Here is a 17,987-nt window from a genome sequence, read left to right as displayed (position 1 = left end):
CAGTTTGAAACTGCAAAAAGTTGTGTATACATATTTTCCGAGACACCTGATATTCAGGTTTACTTGTTATAATAAACTGACTTCATGTAAAAGTCTGTGAATTCAATATTGATTGCATGCTGCTGATGTTTATGGCAGTGGGGACTCATTGTAAACATCCTCCCCTGGTTCTTCATCTAATGCCACTTTGGCATCATCTGCATCCAGCTGCAACATAAACACATCCAGTTATAAAACAAAGTTATTTGATTATCAAATGAAATGGCGATGTGTGCCTGAGGTTATGAGAGAGGTGCTTACACATTTCATCTCCATGACAGAGAAGAGCCTTCCGGTCATGAGCATGCGCAGAGGGACGGTTAGAATGAGAACAAAAGGCAGAGCCAGGGAGAAGGCACTCATCTTCACCACCCACAGGACAGCCAGGCACACGAGCTGGATCAGAGTGAAGAGATGCATCCGCATTGTCGCAACCTGCACATACGAGACAGAGGAGGGTGTTGGCGGAGGAGAAAATTGTTTATTTTACATGAAAATGATCAGATTGGGAAATATATAGTTGTACAAGGGAAATTAAATCTGAAAAGTAAAGATATCATAGGCAAATTGCAGTTACGTCTAATTTTTTGGACCACAAGCAGGCACAAAATGACCACAAAGATAGTCAGAGTAAGTATTATTACACTGCCATTAGATGCAAAACAACAACAACGAGAAGCAGAACTGCCATAAAGATGAAAACGTGACATTAAATGATGCACAATGGCGACAAAGATTGGTAGTAAAGTCACAGAAACCTGAATCAACCACAAAGAGACACAGACCAACCACAGGTACACAGAATAACTATGCAAAAAGTTAGCAAATATGTAATTGAAGAGGCATGAAAGGACCACTGTGATGTGGAATAATACCAGAGACCTGAAGCAATGGAAAATGCAACAGCAAAGGGACAAAAAACCCCACAGACAAATGCAAAATGATCATGGACTAAGATAAAGTCATAATTTTGAGAGTCTCTCTTTGAATAACAAAGTGTTTTTACTTCATGAAAACAAGTTAGAAATAATTCTAGGAAAAGTCAAGATTATCCTTAATACTGTGTAGATAGCTGAATATAGACAACAATCAAGTGCATAAATACTTGGGGGAAAGAAAATCGGACACTGTATTTAATAAAAAAACATATAATAGACATCAAGAAGTACCTCATTAAAATATATTCACAAACATTATTTTAGGAAGTTGCATACCCTGGTGGCGTAGGCATCAGAGGGATGGTATTTCTTTGGTGTGATCAGCAGCAGTATCCTGTCCCACATCTGGATTCCACTCAGGGAGGTGACACCCATGTAGAGGAAGATGCCAAACAAAGCCGTTATGGGAATCATCTTCAGGAGAGGCTCCATGAAAATGGAAGCACCTAGAAATCAAAGAATTGGTTTAAGGAAAAAATCTCATTTGTCTCATTCCTGCTGTGTTTGTATCTGCACTGTAGGTGGGAGCCCTTACCAACAAGGATGGCCACAATAATGCCACTGATCCTTTGCTCAACCACTTTCTCAATCTCTGGTTTCGGACCCTTGGACATGACAGTGAGAGCGTTGGCATGGGTGACCGACCGCACAGTGGCAGCGCTCAGCCAGGGAACCCCGAAAAAAGAGGAGATGCCTCCCATGGTGACCAGGAGAAGCAGATCAAAATGGAAACCAGATCCTTTCACCATCTTCCTCTCAGGTTTGCTCACAATCAAGCTGAGGAAACCACAGAGACAATTAAAAGAAACTCACTGTTTTATCTTGATGTTTAAGTACACTGAGTTATGGATTAGTTATGGACACAGATAAATGGAGTGTAACAGCATCACATGTAGTCACTCACGTAGTAATCTGGGACTCGAGGAAGATGAGGATGAAGACAAGCAGAGCAGGGACACAGCAGGCAGCCATCATCCAGATGGGGAAGTTCTTCTTCTCTCCCGTTGGGTTGATGAACCAACCTCTTGCACTGGGATTAGTCACTTTAACGCCATCCGGCACCTCCAGTTTCTACAAGATGATATTATACACAGGAGTGTAAATGTGTCTTTTTATGGCAAATATACTCGGTGTACACTTAATACCAACAGGAATGTAGGTCATATGATTTTCTGTTGAAGGTTCAACAGTAATTCACAACAGTGTGATGATCATGTCACTCACATTTAAGATAGTTAAGAACATAAAATGCTCATGGTCATGTAAAACATGATGGATTGCTGATGGAAACATCAGTCCAAAGCTTAAAATAAATGAATACACCTCTAGCAACAGCAACATATCCATCCATCCATTTTCTACCGCTTTATCCTCCACATGAGGTTTGTGGGGGGATGCTGTGCCATCTCAGCTGACATATTTAAGTATAAAATCAAATAAAAGTTTAAACTGCAGATTAAAATAAACATTAACATGACACAGTCAAAAGGAAGGCTCAACAATAATGGTTTTTGTCTCTGATAACTGAACCAAATCCATGACTTCACTCCTTTTAATAGCGATGGATAATTTTACATAGCCAGTGTACAATGTTAGACCATTTTAAAGGCATGCAGTTAAACCATTGATATACGCATTTCTGGGAACCTTTTCAATGTTTTCATAACACGTACCTGAGTGTAAGTATCCTTAATGCTGATATCTATTGCTATCATGATGAAAATTGCAATGGGTACACCGAAATCTCCAATCAAACGTCGGAGCTAGTGAGGAAGAGGGCAGAGAATAATGTTGTTTTATTCAAAATTACAGGTAGGGATTTCTCCTTCATAATACTTCAGAGTCTGGCACAACTACACCATCCCCAGGGGGAGAGAGCATGTCTTACCGGGCCAGGAAGGTAAGGACCAGTCTTAAATTTACGGAGGAAGAATGCAATGAAGAAGCAACCCAACATCAGGCACATTGACAGCAGAGCAGTGTTGGCGTAAGCCCTCGGTATCTCTTTATGTAGGGTCATAGTAGTGTTGCCTTTAACCACATTATATTCTGTGGTGGCGTAGAAGGGGTTTTCCGCCGTGTCGTTCAGAGGTTCATAGTTCAACACCAGAGGGTGGGCTTTGAAGATCTGTGCAAGATAGAGGAGGTGTCAGAGGTAGCCAAAACACAGCAAGACAACAGTTGAGCGAGTGATGGCATAGAAATGTGATGTGACTTGGATGAGGTGAGAAAACCTTAAAGAGCTTAGAGAAGGTCTCATAGATGAAGATGAGAGAAATGAGGATGGAGAAGATTTCTTGAGTGAAGCGGGAAATGAATCGGACCAGGAAGCTGCCTTCCACGGCCACGATGATGAACACGATGACTATCAGCCATATACCAACCCAGACACGACCCACGATGTACTCATAGCCCTGGGACTTGCAGAACTAGTGTATGATTAATAAATAAAAATGGTTGTTAATGGAGGAAACATGCTTTTCCACACACAGATTGCAGAGATCTACATTTTACAACATGTACGCACAGCAAAGAAAGCTTCCTCAAACACCAGCAGTGGTCCAGAGAAGCCAATGACAAGAACAGGCTGGGCAGCAATGATACAGAAGATGACACCCTGGATGCTGGTGGAGATCATAAGCTCTGACACACCCATCATTTTCTCTGTTTTGTCCGCTATGATAAGACAACAGACAACAGACAGAATTATTTGAATGATCAAAGGTCAGTAAACACCAGTGAATTAAAACAGCTGGAGAAATTAGACAGACCCAGGAGTCCTCCGAAAGTGATGGCCGGAGACAGTGCAGCAAAGTAGATGAAGATGATCGCTGCAAGGACCTGGAGGTTCAGAGCATCTGTGTAGTCGCTGAGGTAGTGACGGTAACGACGCTTTATGTCCTTCACCATTCCACCAAAAGGATAGCCAGTGCGGGCCAGAGGATCCTCCCTGGGCTGCTCCAGAGGTTTCTCAACTGAAGAATCACACACGCCACATATATGTTAATTGTATTGTCTAACTCTAAATCTGCTGATTTTATAAGCCACTTTCTCACATTGTTTGCTCTGCCTTTTTAGTGGTTTCTGTGTACAAATTAACTAAATCTAAAGGTAGTGAAAAGTTATATGAATGTCAGAGATGATCTTCTTAAAGGTGCCATATGTAAGAATGTGGCCAAAAACGGTTACTACATTCAAATTCAAAATACCAAGGTCTTTTAGCTTTCATTTTCTGACGTAACTGGCAACCCGTGGTTGCTCGGCAGCTGAGACTCTACTGACTGCAGTGATTGGTAAACGGCGGTAGGCGGCGCCACATGCCAAAACATGATTTCAAAACATAAACATGATTTGCAGTCTGCAAAATAATGTTTTAATGCAAATATCTTGGCTGTACTGTTGTTGTTGGTGAGTTAAGTATGTTTTATGAACATCATTCCTGAGTCTCTGTGACATATTAGGAGGATTTTATGGTCAGTTGCTTTAGATTTATTACATAATGCACCTTTAAAGAATATGAAATAAATAAAGACCTCATTTTCCATTACACCTTCCATGTTGGTGATTTTAGACAGAAGGATAATGCTGCCTAACCCTCTCCTAATGTTTTACTGCAATACTCTCAATAAAGTATAGCAAATATACAGTTCATTCATAATAACTGAAAGATGCCTCTTGAATAAATGAAAAAATAAAAAGGAAATTATGATTTGGTTCTAGATACTTTGAATTACAGTACAATAACATCATCATATTTCAAATGCTATATCCAGCTTGTGTTAATAAGGACATGATATTACAGTAGTACCATGTTATTTCAAAGTATTAAAGTATCACATCAAGGTGATATCCTGGCAGTGAGAAATACTATTGGCTACTATCAGTGTAATATGTTCACATGAAAGTGTTTGGAAATCAATTACCATATTCTAAAGATGAATGCCATTCTCGCCTATTTACCATATACATTTTCACTGTTATTACCAAGCTATTACTTGCTGATAACTATAGAAATAAGATGACATTACCATCTATCTAGTCTAAACTGTGTGCCGTGCATTAAGCTGACCTTTGATCCTGTCGCCAAATGCGAGACGTGTGTCAATGGGACGGACTCTGTCACGCAGCATCTTCTGCTGGAAGTTAATGACTGGCTCCAGCATTGCCTTATCTTGGATCACAGTGGGAGGAATCACAATGCTGCAGTCCATGAAGTCAGCAACGGCGTTGGTCACATCTTTGTCAGTCTTCGCCAAGAAGGCCTCCAGACTGAACACCTGTCCAAACAGTGATCCAGCACATTTTAGTTCACCTGCACCTGAGTGTGTTGTGTTTTTATTGGCTACATATTGCTGAGATGTTGAGTTTCTCTTTTACCCAGTCACCCATCAGAGCACCCATGGCACGTCCACTCTCACTGTAGTCTATTCCGCTCTGGCTGGGGCCGACCAGGATAAACACAAAGCGAACAGGAATGGGAGACTCCAGAGCAGACTCCATCACCACAGAGTCACTCAGCCTGACAAAAGCCACCACTGGTTTCTGCAGGAATTCCAAGACACCTATCGGAAACAACAGCATTTAGCCATATCTGGTTTAGCGCTACATAGAAAAACATGAATACCTCACGATAATAAGAACATACCTGAGAGGACAATCGAGGCCTCCATGCTGTCAGCGCTGTCCCTCTGCAAAAAAAGGAACCAGTAAGTTCACTTAGTGCCAACTATGATATGTTATGAACATGACATGTTCACGACAGCCAAATATTTAACAGTTGATCAAATTGAGTAAAAACAAGTATACCATCTTGGTCACAGAGAATGTTTGCATCTGAATTTCTCCACTGGATGTGACCACGGGGCCTCCATTTTGACTAAAAGGACAAATAAAATTAGACTTATAATATATTTTACAGAGTCACTGTTAGAAAAATGATAACTCAAGTGTGTTACCTGCGTCTCTGGAGGAGAGCCCTCAGCAGGCCGTCCCGATCAGTGGTGCGAATCTCACTCTTGAAGAGGAGCTCATCAGCTACCCTCTCAGCCACAGCAGACAGACTGGTGGCATTCAGGTCCAAAATGACAGCCCCTACGGTCATGTGAGGTCATGCATGGTCATGTGTTACTGTGGCCTTTAAGTCATCATTCAAAAGACTAAACCACACTGATTTCAGTTTTAATGTATTGCATGGTTCAAAAGGTTCACCTGTAGTCATGATCTTGCGAAGCTGGATAAGACTCTTAAAAGTGAGAAAGGAGACGTGAGAAGGACCCCATGTTCCTCTAGCGAGGTTGAAGTTCTCCTCGTAGCCCAGCCAGCGGCCGGTCTCCTGCCAGCTGCTGCCCTGGAGCTCATTTAACTCCACATAGGCCTGTGGTAATTCACCAAAGTTACGTTAAGTTAATGACAGTAGTTGATGGTGGTTTGTGGCAAAGAACATCTTAAACTTTCAGGAAATGTGAACTAACTTGAGCATCCCCTCTTGTGGTGGCATTGGTGTTCACATTCAGATAAGCTGCAAGAAACAGATGAAAAACGATCAAGACACAGGTTTAAGATTCAAAACCAGCAACAGAGTCGTAGACCGTGAGGTGATTTTACCCTCTGAATCACTGGGGATGGTAATGGTTGTCATAGGTGGCTCTTCCTCCTCTTCTTCCCTCCTCCTTTCCAAGTCATTGTTGTTGATGTGGCCTGATGGAGTCCTGTTGGAGTATGTGAATTTAACTCAAACAAACAAACAACCAACCAATGATTTTTGAGTTAAAGAAATGAAAACATACATGCATTTCTGTAATTGTATTTTTTCAGGTAAGTTTGTAACTGTAGTTAGTAAATGGCCTAATTTACTTCTTAACCCTAGAACACTATCGCTCAAATTCAAAACACCATCACTAACGCCGGGTGATTTTTACTCGAGATAATAAATACACCCAATAAAAAGTACTTGAGAATACATGACAAATTTGAGTAGTGTTCTTTTATTTTAAACTGTGTCATGTCTAACAAAATGAAAGAAAAGCATCATGAGGGGACCATATAAAAATGCTCCAAAACTACTGGAAAATTAGGAATTTGGGAACAAAATTCCCAAAATAAATAAATAAATAAAAATAATAATAATGAAGATGAAAAATTGGTTTTCATGAAAATCACATAAATGTATTTACTCTTACGTTGCCACTATTGCCAAATTCTGCTGTTCCTGCTATTATATTATTGACCACTAGAGGACATGGTTTCACAACTTGTTTGACTAAACTTCTCAGACTCCCAATGACGTCTGAGCTACTCATGAGGGGCGGTACATCCTAGGAGCACTCCCTGAGATGCTAAGTTCAAGACAAGAAGGCCTTTTCAGGAACAAGATGCAGATTTTCAGTGAAAATAAAAACCACACTTGCAAAAGAGAGCAAGATCAACCTGCACAGGCTGCTTAATCTGAATGACTTTACAGAAGGAAAAGAACTTACAGTCTAACTGGAGAGGGGAAGGATGTGTCATTGTCTTCATATGACATATCACTGCCCTATAGACAAAGGGGAAAGGCACAAAACACTTAATGGATGTATGATGAAAATTGAACCATGAAGAGAATATAGTTTTTGTTGCAAGATTTGTTGAACAAATCAGTGTCCAGTTTTCCAGGAGAAAGACTTGGAGCACGTATTTAACTGAACACAATTTCAAAAGGGAACATTTACCACCAATCGGTCATACTAAAAACTGCATTTTCATGTTATAATGAAACAATTGTGGAGTTTTATTATTGGAATAAAGCTTAGCTTAGCTTAGAGCTCTCTACATTCAAAAATTCAGACTTCAAACAAGGGCAAAAGACCAACCTCCTCAAAGCTGAAATTGTTTTCCATTGATGTTTCTTGGATTTTGGACTTTCAGCTACTTTTGTGCATTACCTAAGATGGACAAAAAATGAGCAGAGAAAAATATAAAAACACAAGGTACATCAGTATTTTTTATTTCTATTTTGTCTAATAAGAAAAGAACCACCAACTCAGTGTGGATGCAAACAGCTGCACCAAAGGTACAGGTTTTGTGACAAAAACATATGAAAACATTATTTACAATCTAAGATATCATGAGAATGTGGTCAACTATCAGGCTTGATATGATGAAAAAAGACCGCCATCTACCATCTACCAGCTGCTCTGAGTCTGTCTGCAGAGCCACAGCTCAGGACAGATAATCAGTCAGCCGTTGAGAAAGTGAGCTCTGCTGCAGTTTAAATAGAAGACGTACAGAGCCTTATCTTTGGGTTACACCCTTTTTTTTTCAAACTGGACACCTCTGTTCTCTTCAGCAACATTAAACAAGTGTGAACAACAGTAATATACAGTGTTAAATGTATACAAAAAGACACAACAGTACACAAATTACTCATAAATTACGTTATTACTTGACTAATCTCCTGTCTATTTCACAAACAACGCATCAATCAAAAAAAGATAAAATAAAAAAAAGGCCAAGAGCAAAAAACCAAATGTCCTACAGTTAAAAAATGGTCAAGGTACGATAAACATTCATATCTAAAACAAACATAAACATGGCCAGTGCATGCAAATATACTAATAAATCTTCCTCTGAGTCTTAGAATATACAGATATTTAGCGCAAACCCACAATAAACAGGTGTTTAAATGTTTAAAACATTTCTCACTGACTGACATTTCCCAATGATGATCATCCAATATGACCTTGACCTCAAATGTTAAAATGCAGAAAATATTTTTCACCCAGACAAGAAATTGATCTCAAGCATATAATTCACACTACTGAACTCTTAGCCCTAAACAGAACATTTTAGAACATGGTTACAAAATTATGCTCAGAAATCCATCTTGTTTGACCTCTACCTATAAGTATGACTGACCCTTTCCTGTGTAGGTCACACCCTTACCTGCGTGTAGGTACCCACACCTGGTCTCCTGCACTGTAAACAGGACGATCTGTGCGCTGTCAGCGTAGTTGAACCTGCTGATAAAGTAAAAAAAACACAAGTGTGGTCACGGAATCAGAGGAGCAGGAACACCCACTGGAAACTACGTTGACGCGAAGATGCGACGTACCCCTAAACCTCTGGTTGCTCAGCAACCTCACGAGGTTTGGTGGAGATAAGACATGTGTGACTAACAAGTCACCCTATCAGACAGGGACACCTTGAGACAGGGATATCCCAGCCCTTTTTTCCTCTCCGCCCTCTCATCGTGAACCAGGTCCATGCGTGGCCAGGGGTGTCGAGGAGAGACATGCAAGGCCCAGCAGCCTGAACCTCATCCTGACTGAGGGGGCACACAGGGGGTGAAGAGGGTAGAGAAGGGTGCAAGGTTCAGTATCAGCAGTAGAGCATCTTACAACATCATCTTGTTTACGTACCGGGGATTCCCTCTCCATGATCAAGGGGTGTGGTGTAGGTGGGTTCCTCTGCCCTTGACCATCTCGAGGAAAGTGATGCAATGAGCAAAGTAAACTTTTCATTTCGGCACTGAAGCTTTCTTTGTTTATGGTACATGTGACGGGGTGAGACATGATCACTGGAGCTGGAAGGCGGTGGTGTCCCAACCTACAGATGCAGACACAGGGATGCAGGGCAGACTGGTGAAAGACATTATAGATCAACACAACAAAATCATCCAGCTATCAACAATATATAGTCTTTGATTTTTTGGGCAGGGGTCTGCAACCTGCGGCTCCGGAGCCTCATGTGGCTCTTCAGCCCCTCTGCAGTGGCTCCTTGAAGTGTCTATTTTTATTTTATTTTCATGTTTTTTGACACTTTATTGTAGAGATAAAGGCGTATATAAAAGCGTTTTGATATTTTGTGCATTACATTCGATGTCTACGTCAACTGCGATATTGAAAAACCTCGAAAGCTGTTAAATTAAAGTAATGTTTACATGAAGAAGTACTCAGTCGGAGTCATAGGCATAGACTACATAAAATCGTTTCATTTCATTTCAAAGTAATTTCTTTCCCCCCACACTTTATAAGAGGTGTCAACAGTTTTCTTTTTGTAGTTCTAAAATGTCATAAATGGGCTAAACTGTAGTTTTATTTAAAAATAGTATATATGTATATACAGTATATAAAAAAAACTTACATGATATTAACTTCATTTTAAGAGTCAAATAGTTTTTTTTTGTGGCTCCTTATTGATTGTATTTGGGTGGAGAAGTGACAGAATGGCTCTTTTAATTCTAAAGGTTGCAGATCCCTGGTTTAGGGGAAGGATACCGAAAGATATCTCAGAGATTTAAGCTCTCAGATTCAACTGTGAGGAACATTGTGAGGAATTGGAAGACCACGGGCGCAGTTCTTGCTGCAGATGGTGTCACTGTGCATCGTTTAACTATTCAGCACATTTTACACAAGGAGATGCTGTATGGAAGAGTAATGTAGAAAAATAATTTTCTCTGCACCCGCCACAAACAGAGTCGCTTGAGGTATGCTAAAGCATATTTGGACAAGCCAGCTTCATTTTGGAATAAGGTGCTGTCGACTGATGAAACGAAAATAGAGTTATTTGGATAAAACAAGGGGCGTTGCGCAAGGCGGAAAAAGAACACAGCATTCCAAGAAACAGCTGAAGTTGTGCTGGGGCTGGATCTTTCACCAAGACAAAGACCCTAAACACTGCTCAAAATCTACTAAGGCATTCATGCAGAGGGACAAATACAATGTTCTGGAATGACCATCAGTCCCCAGACCTGAATATTATTGAAAATGTGTGGTGTGATTTAAAGCGGGCTGTCCATGCTCGGAAACCATCAAACCTGACTGAACTGGAGATGTTTTGTAAAGAAGAATGGTCCAAAATACCTTCCGCCAGAATCCAGAGTCTAATTGAAAGCTATAGGAAGCGTTTAGAGGCTGTTATTTCTGCAAAAGGAGGATGCACAAAATGTTTATTTTGTGGTGTTTTAACTTAGGCATATGCTTAATTTTGTTTAAATAATTCTTGCACACTTTTCACTTCTCAAATATCACTGTGTTTGTCTCCTATATGATATATACTGAGGTTTCTTATTCAAACAACCAATGATTTATAAAGGAAAATCATGAACATGTACAGGGGTGCCCAAACTTGCAAACCCAAAGAACAATTACAGAAATTTTTTTAAAGCTTGTAAAGCATTGAAATGATGTCTCAATGTGGGAAACCCTCAACAAAGACTCATTGTAGCGGTGACACTGGCTCAGGGCAATTCAATCTGAATGTTTGAAGTATTACAAGCTGAACTTAGGTTAGTAGCCCATGTATTAAAGAAATAGTGAAAACACATACAAGTCAGTGTGATCCCCTTAGTTAGAGCTACGCAGCATGTGTAGGGTGATAAATCAAGATAGTTTCACAGACAAAAGGCTCTATTTTGTCACTCAAATCAAACACATTGTTGTTGATAATCGATTTCAACTTGCAATTTCAACCAGGCCATATGACGCACTGGGACGTCACTAATTTGGCTGCGTGGATGATACAATCTTTGCCTCTTCTCAAGAGCAGGCAGTCCTCACAACATGGAGGAAACTTTCCTTATCCAATCTGATTACCTGTTAGCACATGGGGTCAGATTACATCTTGGTGTTTTGTCATCAAACCATTAATGTATGTGACACGAGTTCTAGTCCCGGTGTTTTAGAGAGGTGCCAAAACTAATAAGGAACGGAAGAAAGACGTGAAAGAAGTAACTGTTGACTGAAGCAATGCTAATGTAGTTTGTTAAGGTCATTTTCTCAAGTACTCTAAAATGATTTCACAGTATTTAATGTGAAAATTCAGACTTCCTTCTGAACCTGATGTAACAGTTCTATGTAGGCTATTTAAGTCTTCAAAATATTCCAATAATTCAATATTTTTGAACAATTCCAGAACATATGAGCCAATGACGCTGGTGCAATAGTTTTCTTAGAATTCATCTTGAAGGCAGCACAACTCTCCGAACTGAATTTCATGGAGAATATCAGGCATTTAAAACTGCGCGGACTAAATGTTCCACAAACTAAAGTTCTTCAACGCTACTTTACTGACACTTGCCACACAGACAAAAGCCATGAAGACTGCAAACCTCAACACCGCCACAAGAGACACCGGGCCCCAGCTCAGCACTAGAAAATAACTCTTATCACCAGTAGTAGAAGCTATCTGCTGTGTCCATGTGTCTCAACATTCAGTGTGCCGACACTCCCATTCTGCATTTAGCATTATCTATAATTAATTGAAGACATTATTTGGGGGGAATCTAAAGGAACACAAAACACAAGATTGTATACTGAAATTTAGACACATTTCCAAATCCTGCTTCACACACTGCAAGTAACAACATGCATAAAAGGACATATAATTGATAGCATGCCTTTACGCAGCCTGATTTAGACGGGAATTTAAATGTGAAGTGACTGATATGAATGATTTGATCCATCATCCTTGTTAAGGAACGACTACAAGAGGAAGTTAAAGTTAGGAAAGAGAAGAAACTGTTCATCGCTGTGAGACAGTGTTTGTAGTTAATTGCTTTGAGAGCATTGTGCTATAGGATGTATATCACTCTTCACTAAGTAAAGTTCAAGGTAAAAACAAATATGAAATACTTACCTTCACATATTCATAATAATAATAATAACAGTAGTAGTAGTAATAATAGGGATGCTTTGCATAGTTTCATTCAGTTTCACTCCGTAAATGTGGAAGCTTAGAACAAAATGCACGAAAGATTTTCATACCTCTTAGTATATGACTAACTATAACTTAAAGGCAGCACAGAGTACTCCCTGTACGCTCATATGCTCTATCAGCATTACAACAAACAGGCTGCTGTGAGTTATCAATGAGAGCCAGAGACAGAGCCAGCACCAAAGACCCACCTAGTCACAGTGAAATAACCACACAACATGCCATCCATTAACAAGGGCTGAAGTCTTGTCTATATTGACTGGGGTTCACACTAAGTGACTCTTAAATTAAATTAAGTTATTTTGATTCAATATTATTAGAGTAATTAAGAAGATTGTTTTTCAAGCTTTTGCCTCATGGCCGAACGACTTGGTGCTTAATTATGTTTGGAGCATGCGCATTTGCAAACCGATTTTAAACGACATGCTACCAACTGGTGTCTGCAGAAACATCCATTTAGACTAAAATGCAAAAAGATCGTTAAAGGGATATGGTAACTTTTGTCACACTGCTGCATTGTCATTTAAACTCGCTCTCTCTCTGAAATAGATTGCAGTGCGACACTGTCTTATCTTTGGCGTGGAGATGCCTGAGGCCAAATTCCACCTACGGTGAATGTGGCGCCCCTTAGTGTAAACAATTAAATGTTCCACGGCTTAATGATTGACTTGTGGTTTGCTTATCATGATAAAAGCCCTACATGATTAAAATGAAAACATCACATTATCTTGTTTAGTTATCACACAATTAAGACAGATTCACACTTAATAAATAATTTAATCAATAAATAATCAGACTTTATTTTATTGTCAACATTGAAGCATAATAGTAGTTTGTTACGATGCAGACGGTCTACAACAAAAAGTGAAATTTGTTTTAAAAATGTACTTCTGATTAATAGGCAGTTGCTGGCAAAATTAATAGGAGAGTGACGCAAATGAGCAGCTGTGTGTTGAAATGCACCCATTCTTTCAGGTGTAAGGTGCGCCTTGCAAAACAGGTAAGACGGACATATACAATTAAACACCTTTTGTGGCTATAGTACCTACAATACATTACATTCAGGAAGTTAATTGCATAGAACATTTATATAGTTTGACTAAAATTGCAGGAAGAGCAACCCAACTTTAAAAACCATTGTGTGTATACTGTATATTCCAGTGATGTGAAAAAAGTGACAAAACAATTGGAATTGCATAACCAGTACTTTTATTTAAAGTTTGCAGTTTGAACATTTGGATTGAAAGAGAAAGATGACTTTGATAAAAAGAGCTGACATCATTAGAGTGAGCAGAGAGACCAGTGGGTAGTGGTCTTCAGATGAACTGCTGACAATTACTCAAGTACTTGACCAATTTAAATAACAGGAGATAAAAAAAGAAAGAAAAGAAAGCGCACAAGACAAAAATATCGAGCTCAATGTTACAGTAGTCTCATAGGAATCACGATTCTAAATCGATTCATAAACTTCAAAAATCGATAAAAAACAACAAGAAAAACCCACCAGTTTGTGTTGTGTGTACAGTTTATTTTTGTAACTTCTGGGAGAAAAGGGCAGCTAGCCTAAGCTTTTATTTATGCAAGTTTTTTTTTTAAACAGTAAGTAAGTTTATTTGTTTTGAATTAATAAATGTTAACTTTTGTCTTAAGTTTGCCTTTGTGTGATCACATTATCTTATACAAACTTTATTGTTTTGATGCCATAATTTGCCTTAATACTCTATGCATTGTATACATTTTGAATGAATCGAATCGTGAGCCACCCAAAGATTCACATCACTAGTAGTCTCACATAAAGTTGGGATGTTTACAGTAAATGGTGTTCTGAAATTATCAACTCAAGGACACATCTCCGCCAAGGCAGCTCAGTGCCTACAAAATACACCCTGCCCACACGCCTGGGTCAGACAGCAAGTGTTGTAACCAGTGATAGTCTGTGGATCGCGCCCAAAAATCACTCGTTTCTGGTCCCATTGCAGACATTTCCTGAAAATTTCATCCATCAGTGACTTTTCGAGTTATGTTGCTAACAGACAAACAAACACTGGTGAAAACATAACCTCTTTGGCGGAGGTAACTATTTGAGTTAATAATAATATTAATAAACTGTTCTGCATTGAGGGGTGCAGAGTCTCCCTTTATGCTCAACTATGTGACTGATTTGGGCAGTCTTACATACACTGAAAATTGTTAATTGCATGTGACATGAATGGTCTTGCAGAAAAATTAAAAACAGGTAGTTTGAGGATATAAGAAACAAGGCTATGGTCTAAGAAAATTAAAGTCAGCTCTTTCTGATTCTCTTCTGCAAAATCTTCACCTCATCTCTGTTCCTATAAAAATTAGGGATTTCCCGGAATGGATTCATCAAACCATGACCCTGAACAGTTTAAGCCACAGTTATCATTAACAGCCTCGAGCACCACTATGGGAACAGAGAGGAGTAAGAAGGCAGAGCAGAGTTGGCATAAGAATCAGTGAAAGCAGCTAGCCGTTATGATGCCACCATGTTCGTTTCGGACAAACCAAGGTTTTACCCGAGCTCGTTTTAGGAGGGTTTGTCCAAACCAGAGGTAACATTGGCAGTTTACAGTAGCACTGGCCTGTCTCTATACTGCTGATGTTAAAGCAGGATAGAGGGAGATTTACATGATGACGCATGGTGCTCTGCTTTTGGTAACCTTTTGCATAGGTTTTCCCTGAGAGGCAGCCTGGATTGTATCCAAGATCTGTAGCAGAAAATAAAATAAAATTTGAAGACATTATTGATGGATTTAATATTGTATGGACAGTTAATGCGACTGTAAAATTACTCACATCATCCTCATAAGGGAAGCCACCAGTTTCCATCTTGGAGAAGACGAGCTGCCCGTTGATTACGATCTCAAAGCTAGCTAAAACACAAAATAAGGGGAGATGATCAACCGCATGCCTTCCAGATTAACCTCTGTGAAAGTTGATTTGCTCTTTCATATACACTACTCACAAAAAGGTAGGGATATTGGACATGAATATCCCTCTGAAAAGTTCATACTACAGTGATATTCTACCATGAAATTTGGGTATTTAAGTAGGACGATGCAATGGCAATTTCTTTATCTCAAACAACAGTGGTGGCAATACCACAACAAAAAAAACCTCAATGTCTCAATAACTTGATCAGTTTTGAAGTGTTGTCTTGGTTTCACAATGCCAAAATTTGAACATCGTGATGAAGACGACTGTTTGAATACAAATCGTCACACAACCAGAACTTTTAGTGGTTCAATAATATAATTGCTAATATATATTAATATATTAATATATATTAGCAATTATATATAATAATAATAATAATAATAATTGAACCACAACATCAGACTGTTTTTTGCGGTTAATCACCTTGTTATAGAACAGCATGCTATTAAATAAGTACTGAAAAACTGAATGTGCATTCAAAAGTTTAGAGAAGGTTAACTTAAGTTCACCTGTGTAGGTTATAGTGCACTTTAGGTGCATTCTGAAATTGAATCCAAAAGCCAAACATCCCTAACTTTTTGTGAGTAGTGTAAGATAATCCTTACCTCTTCTTCCCACGAAGCCTGAAACATCCGCATCAGGATACTCGCCCTTGACAACACGGGCAAGCTCCAGATAGCGGGGTTCATACCCTCAATTACCACTAGACGGAAAAGAAAAAAAACATCATCATATGGCAAAGCTATGTCGTGGACAAAAAAAGATTATATGACTGATATGACCAAATCCTCCGAGTGAAAAAAAGGATAAAGCCAACACATAGTAGTCAAGGCAACAGTTGTGTCAGGGTGTAAGAGACAAACAGTATGTCTCCAAGGCAAACTTCTACATGGGATCATAGCTTTGAAAATCATAAACAACAGAGGAAGGGATGAGGTAAGATTGTGAAAGTATAGATAAGACTGCACAGCAGTAAATTATGACCATGTTTTGATGGCAGTCTTTGTTGGATGACTGTCAGCCCACAGGGAATAATGACCGTTTAGCTCCAATGGGATTAACTAGCATGTTAATGGTTTGCAAATGTTGTTCTCATAATTGCTAAGAGTCTAAGTCGTTATTATAACATTTGACGATATAATGTGTGCTTTAATATTTGCCAGTTACTGGACACCCGAGTTTAACAAGACATTTTTACAATTTCAAGACCAGGACAGAATGAGACGTGACAATGAACAGATTAGATTAGTAAATGAATGGGAGCACATCACACTAAATTTACAGCTTTGCACTGATGTTCGTCACAGTTTACACTAGTATTAGCAGCATACGAGATGTCGCATGACCCAACTAACAAAGCACTATTTTACCATAGGATTTACTCCTGCTGCAGAGAACAGATGATTTCACCGTATTTTACGGCACTAGGCGTAAGGTGAATTTCCTTTGCACACGACACGTTAGTGTTCTAAACCCGTTTACACACCTCGCAGTTAAAACTCAATACCATGACTTATATTCGAATTTAAATTGCACATTAAGATAGATATATAGTCCAGATCTGAACTCAACCTCCTCAGATTAGCATACTATAATATTGTTGCATCTATTGTCGGGTAACTTTAAAATTAAGCCTAGCTAGGATGCTTAGCTGTGAGCTCAGGAGGCTAGCGCCGCTAGCCTAGCGGTGGCTTACAGTCTTTAACTGCATTTAAAATAAAGACCCGTGAGATAGACGTGCAGACCACGTTAGCCTGAAGCTACATATGATTTTAAAAAAAGTGTAATATAACACATACATACCAGTATTCGACTCGTATTGTCACCCCCATTTTTAGCGTTGTCACGTCGGTTTAGCCAGCGGACAGCTCTGCTAGATACGGTGCGTTCTCAAGTTTTATAAGGCTGGTCCGGAGAGAGGGGCGGAGTTAAGCAAAAAAAAAAAAAAAAAAACAGAACATCCACCAGGACAGCTGACCGCAATCCCACCGAATCCAATCTAATTCTCTTTAGTGTCTTCTCTGTCGCATTTATGACACCAGATCACAACATGAAATCAGACAAAACGTCCTGGTAATGCCGACTTCCTGTATCATCTGCATGCACAGATCTGAATCTTGCTCCCATGTGAGTTTCACCTTTGAAATATCTAGACAATCTCACTTTTGAATCTGTTAATGCAACTTTAAAGCTGTTGTATGGTTCAACGTTTATCCAAAACACAGTGACTCTCAATGACTTTATTGTCCTTTATGTCAAATGTTCCTCAGAAGCAGAAAGTTTCCAATTATTTCTAATATTTCTACTGATTCGCTCTCTATACTATATACTCTATACTCAGTGTAGTAAATGTAAACATAC

The 17,987-nt window shown here is 39.3% G+C and overlaps 2 protein-coding genes across 2 annotated transcripts; both read right to left on the bottom strand.

Annotated features, from left to right (window-relative positions):
- Nucleotides 1-129: 129 nt before the first annotated feature.
- On the bottom strand, nucleotides 130-8,975 carry slc4a1a (solute carrier family 4 member 1a (Diego blood group); the record flags this gene model as incomplete). The annotated part of the gene is made up of 21 exons (XM_083895864.1): nucleotides 8,898-8,975; nucleotides 7,826-7,897; nucleotides 7,454-7,509; nucleotides 6,582-6,643; nucleotides 6,449-6,495; nucleotides 6,186-6,351; nucleotides 5,933-6,068; nucleotides 5,784-5,853; nucleotides 5,623-5,665; nucleotides 5,355-5,539; nucleotides 5,047-5,254; nucleotides 3,749-3,952; nucleotides 3,505-3,653; nucleotides 3,212-3,406; nucleotides 2,866-3,105; nucleotides 2,651-2,740; nucleotides 1,882-2,048; nucleotides 1,513-1,754; nucleotides 1,254-1,423; nucleotides 301-474; nucleotides 130-207 (listed from the first exon to the last, which is right to left on the bottom strand). The coding sequence occupies exons 2-21, from the start codon at nucleotides 7,850-7,852 to the stop codon at nucleotides 130-132; spliced, it is 2,709 nt and encodes a 902-aa protein (XP_083751990.1). The 5' UTR covers nucleotides 7,853-7,897; nucleotides 8,898-8,975.
- A 4,924-nt stretch (nucleotides 8,976-13,899) lies between these two features.
- LOC310933185 (migration and invasion enhancer 1-like) lies at nucleotides 13,900-17,479 on the bottom strand. Its single transcript, XM_083896610.1, has 4 exons — nucleotides 17,430-17,479; nucleotides 16,232-16,329; nucleotides 15,486-15,562; nucleotides 13,900-15,397 (listed from the first exon to the last, which is right to left on the bottom strand). The coding sequence occupies exons 1-4, from the start codon at nucleotides 17,456-17,458 to the stop codon at nucleotides 15,314-15,316; spliced, it is 288 nt and encodes a 95-aa protein (XP_083752736.1). The 5' UTR covers nucleotides 17,459-17,479; the 3' UTR covers nucleotides 13,900-15,313.
- Nucleotides 17,480-17,987: the final 508 nt, after the last annotated feature.

Source organism: Microchirus variegatus (assembly GCF_963457635.1).
Source record: "Microchirus variegatus genome assembly, chromosome: 10".
In the NCBI taxonomy this organism is placed as follows: Eukaryota; Metazoa; Chordata; class Actinopteri; order Pleuronectiformes; family Soleidae; genus Microchirus; species Microchirus variegatus.
This window is presented reverse-complemented; position numbering and strand designations above follow the sequence as displayed.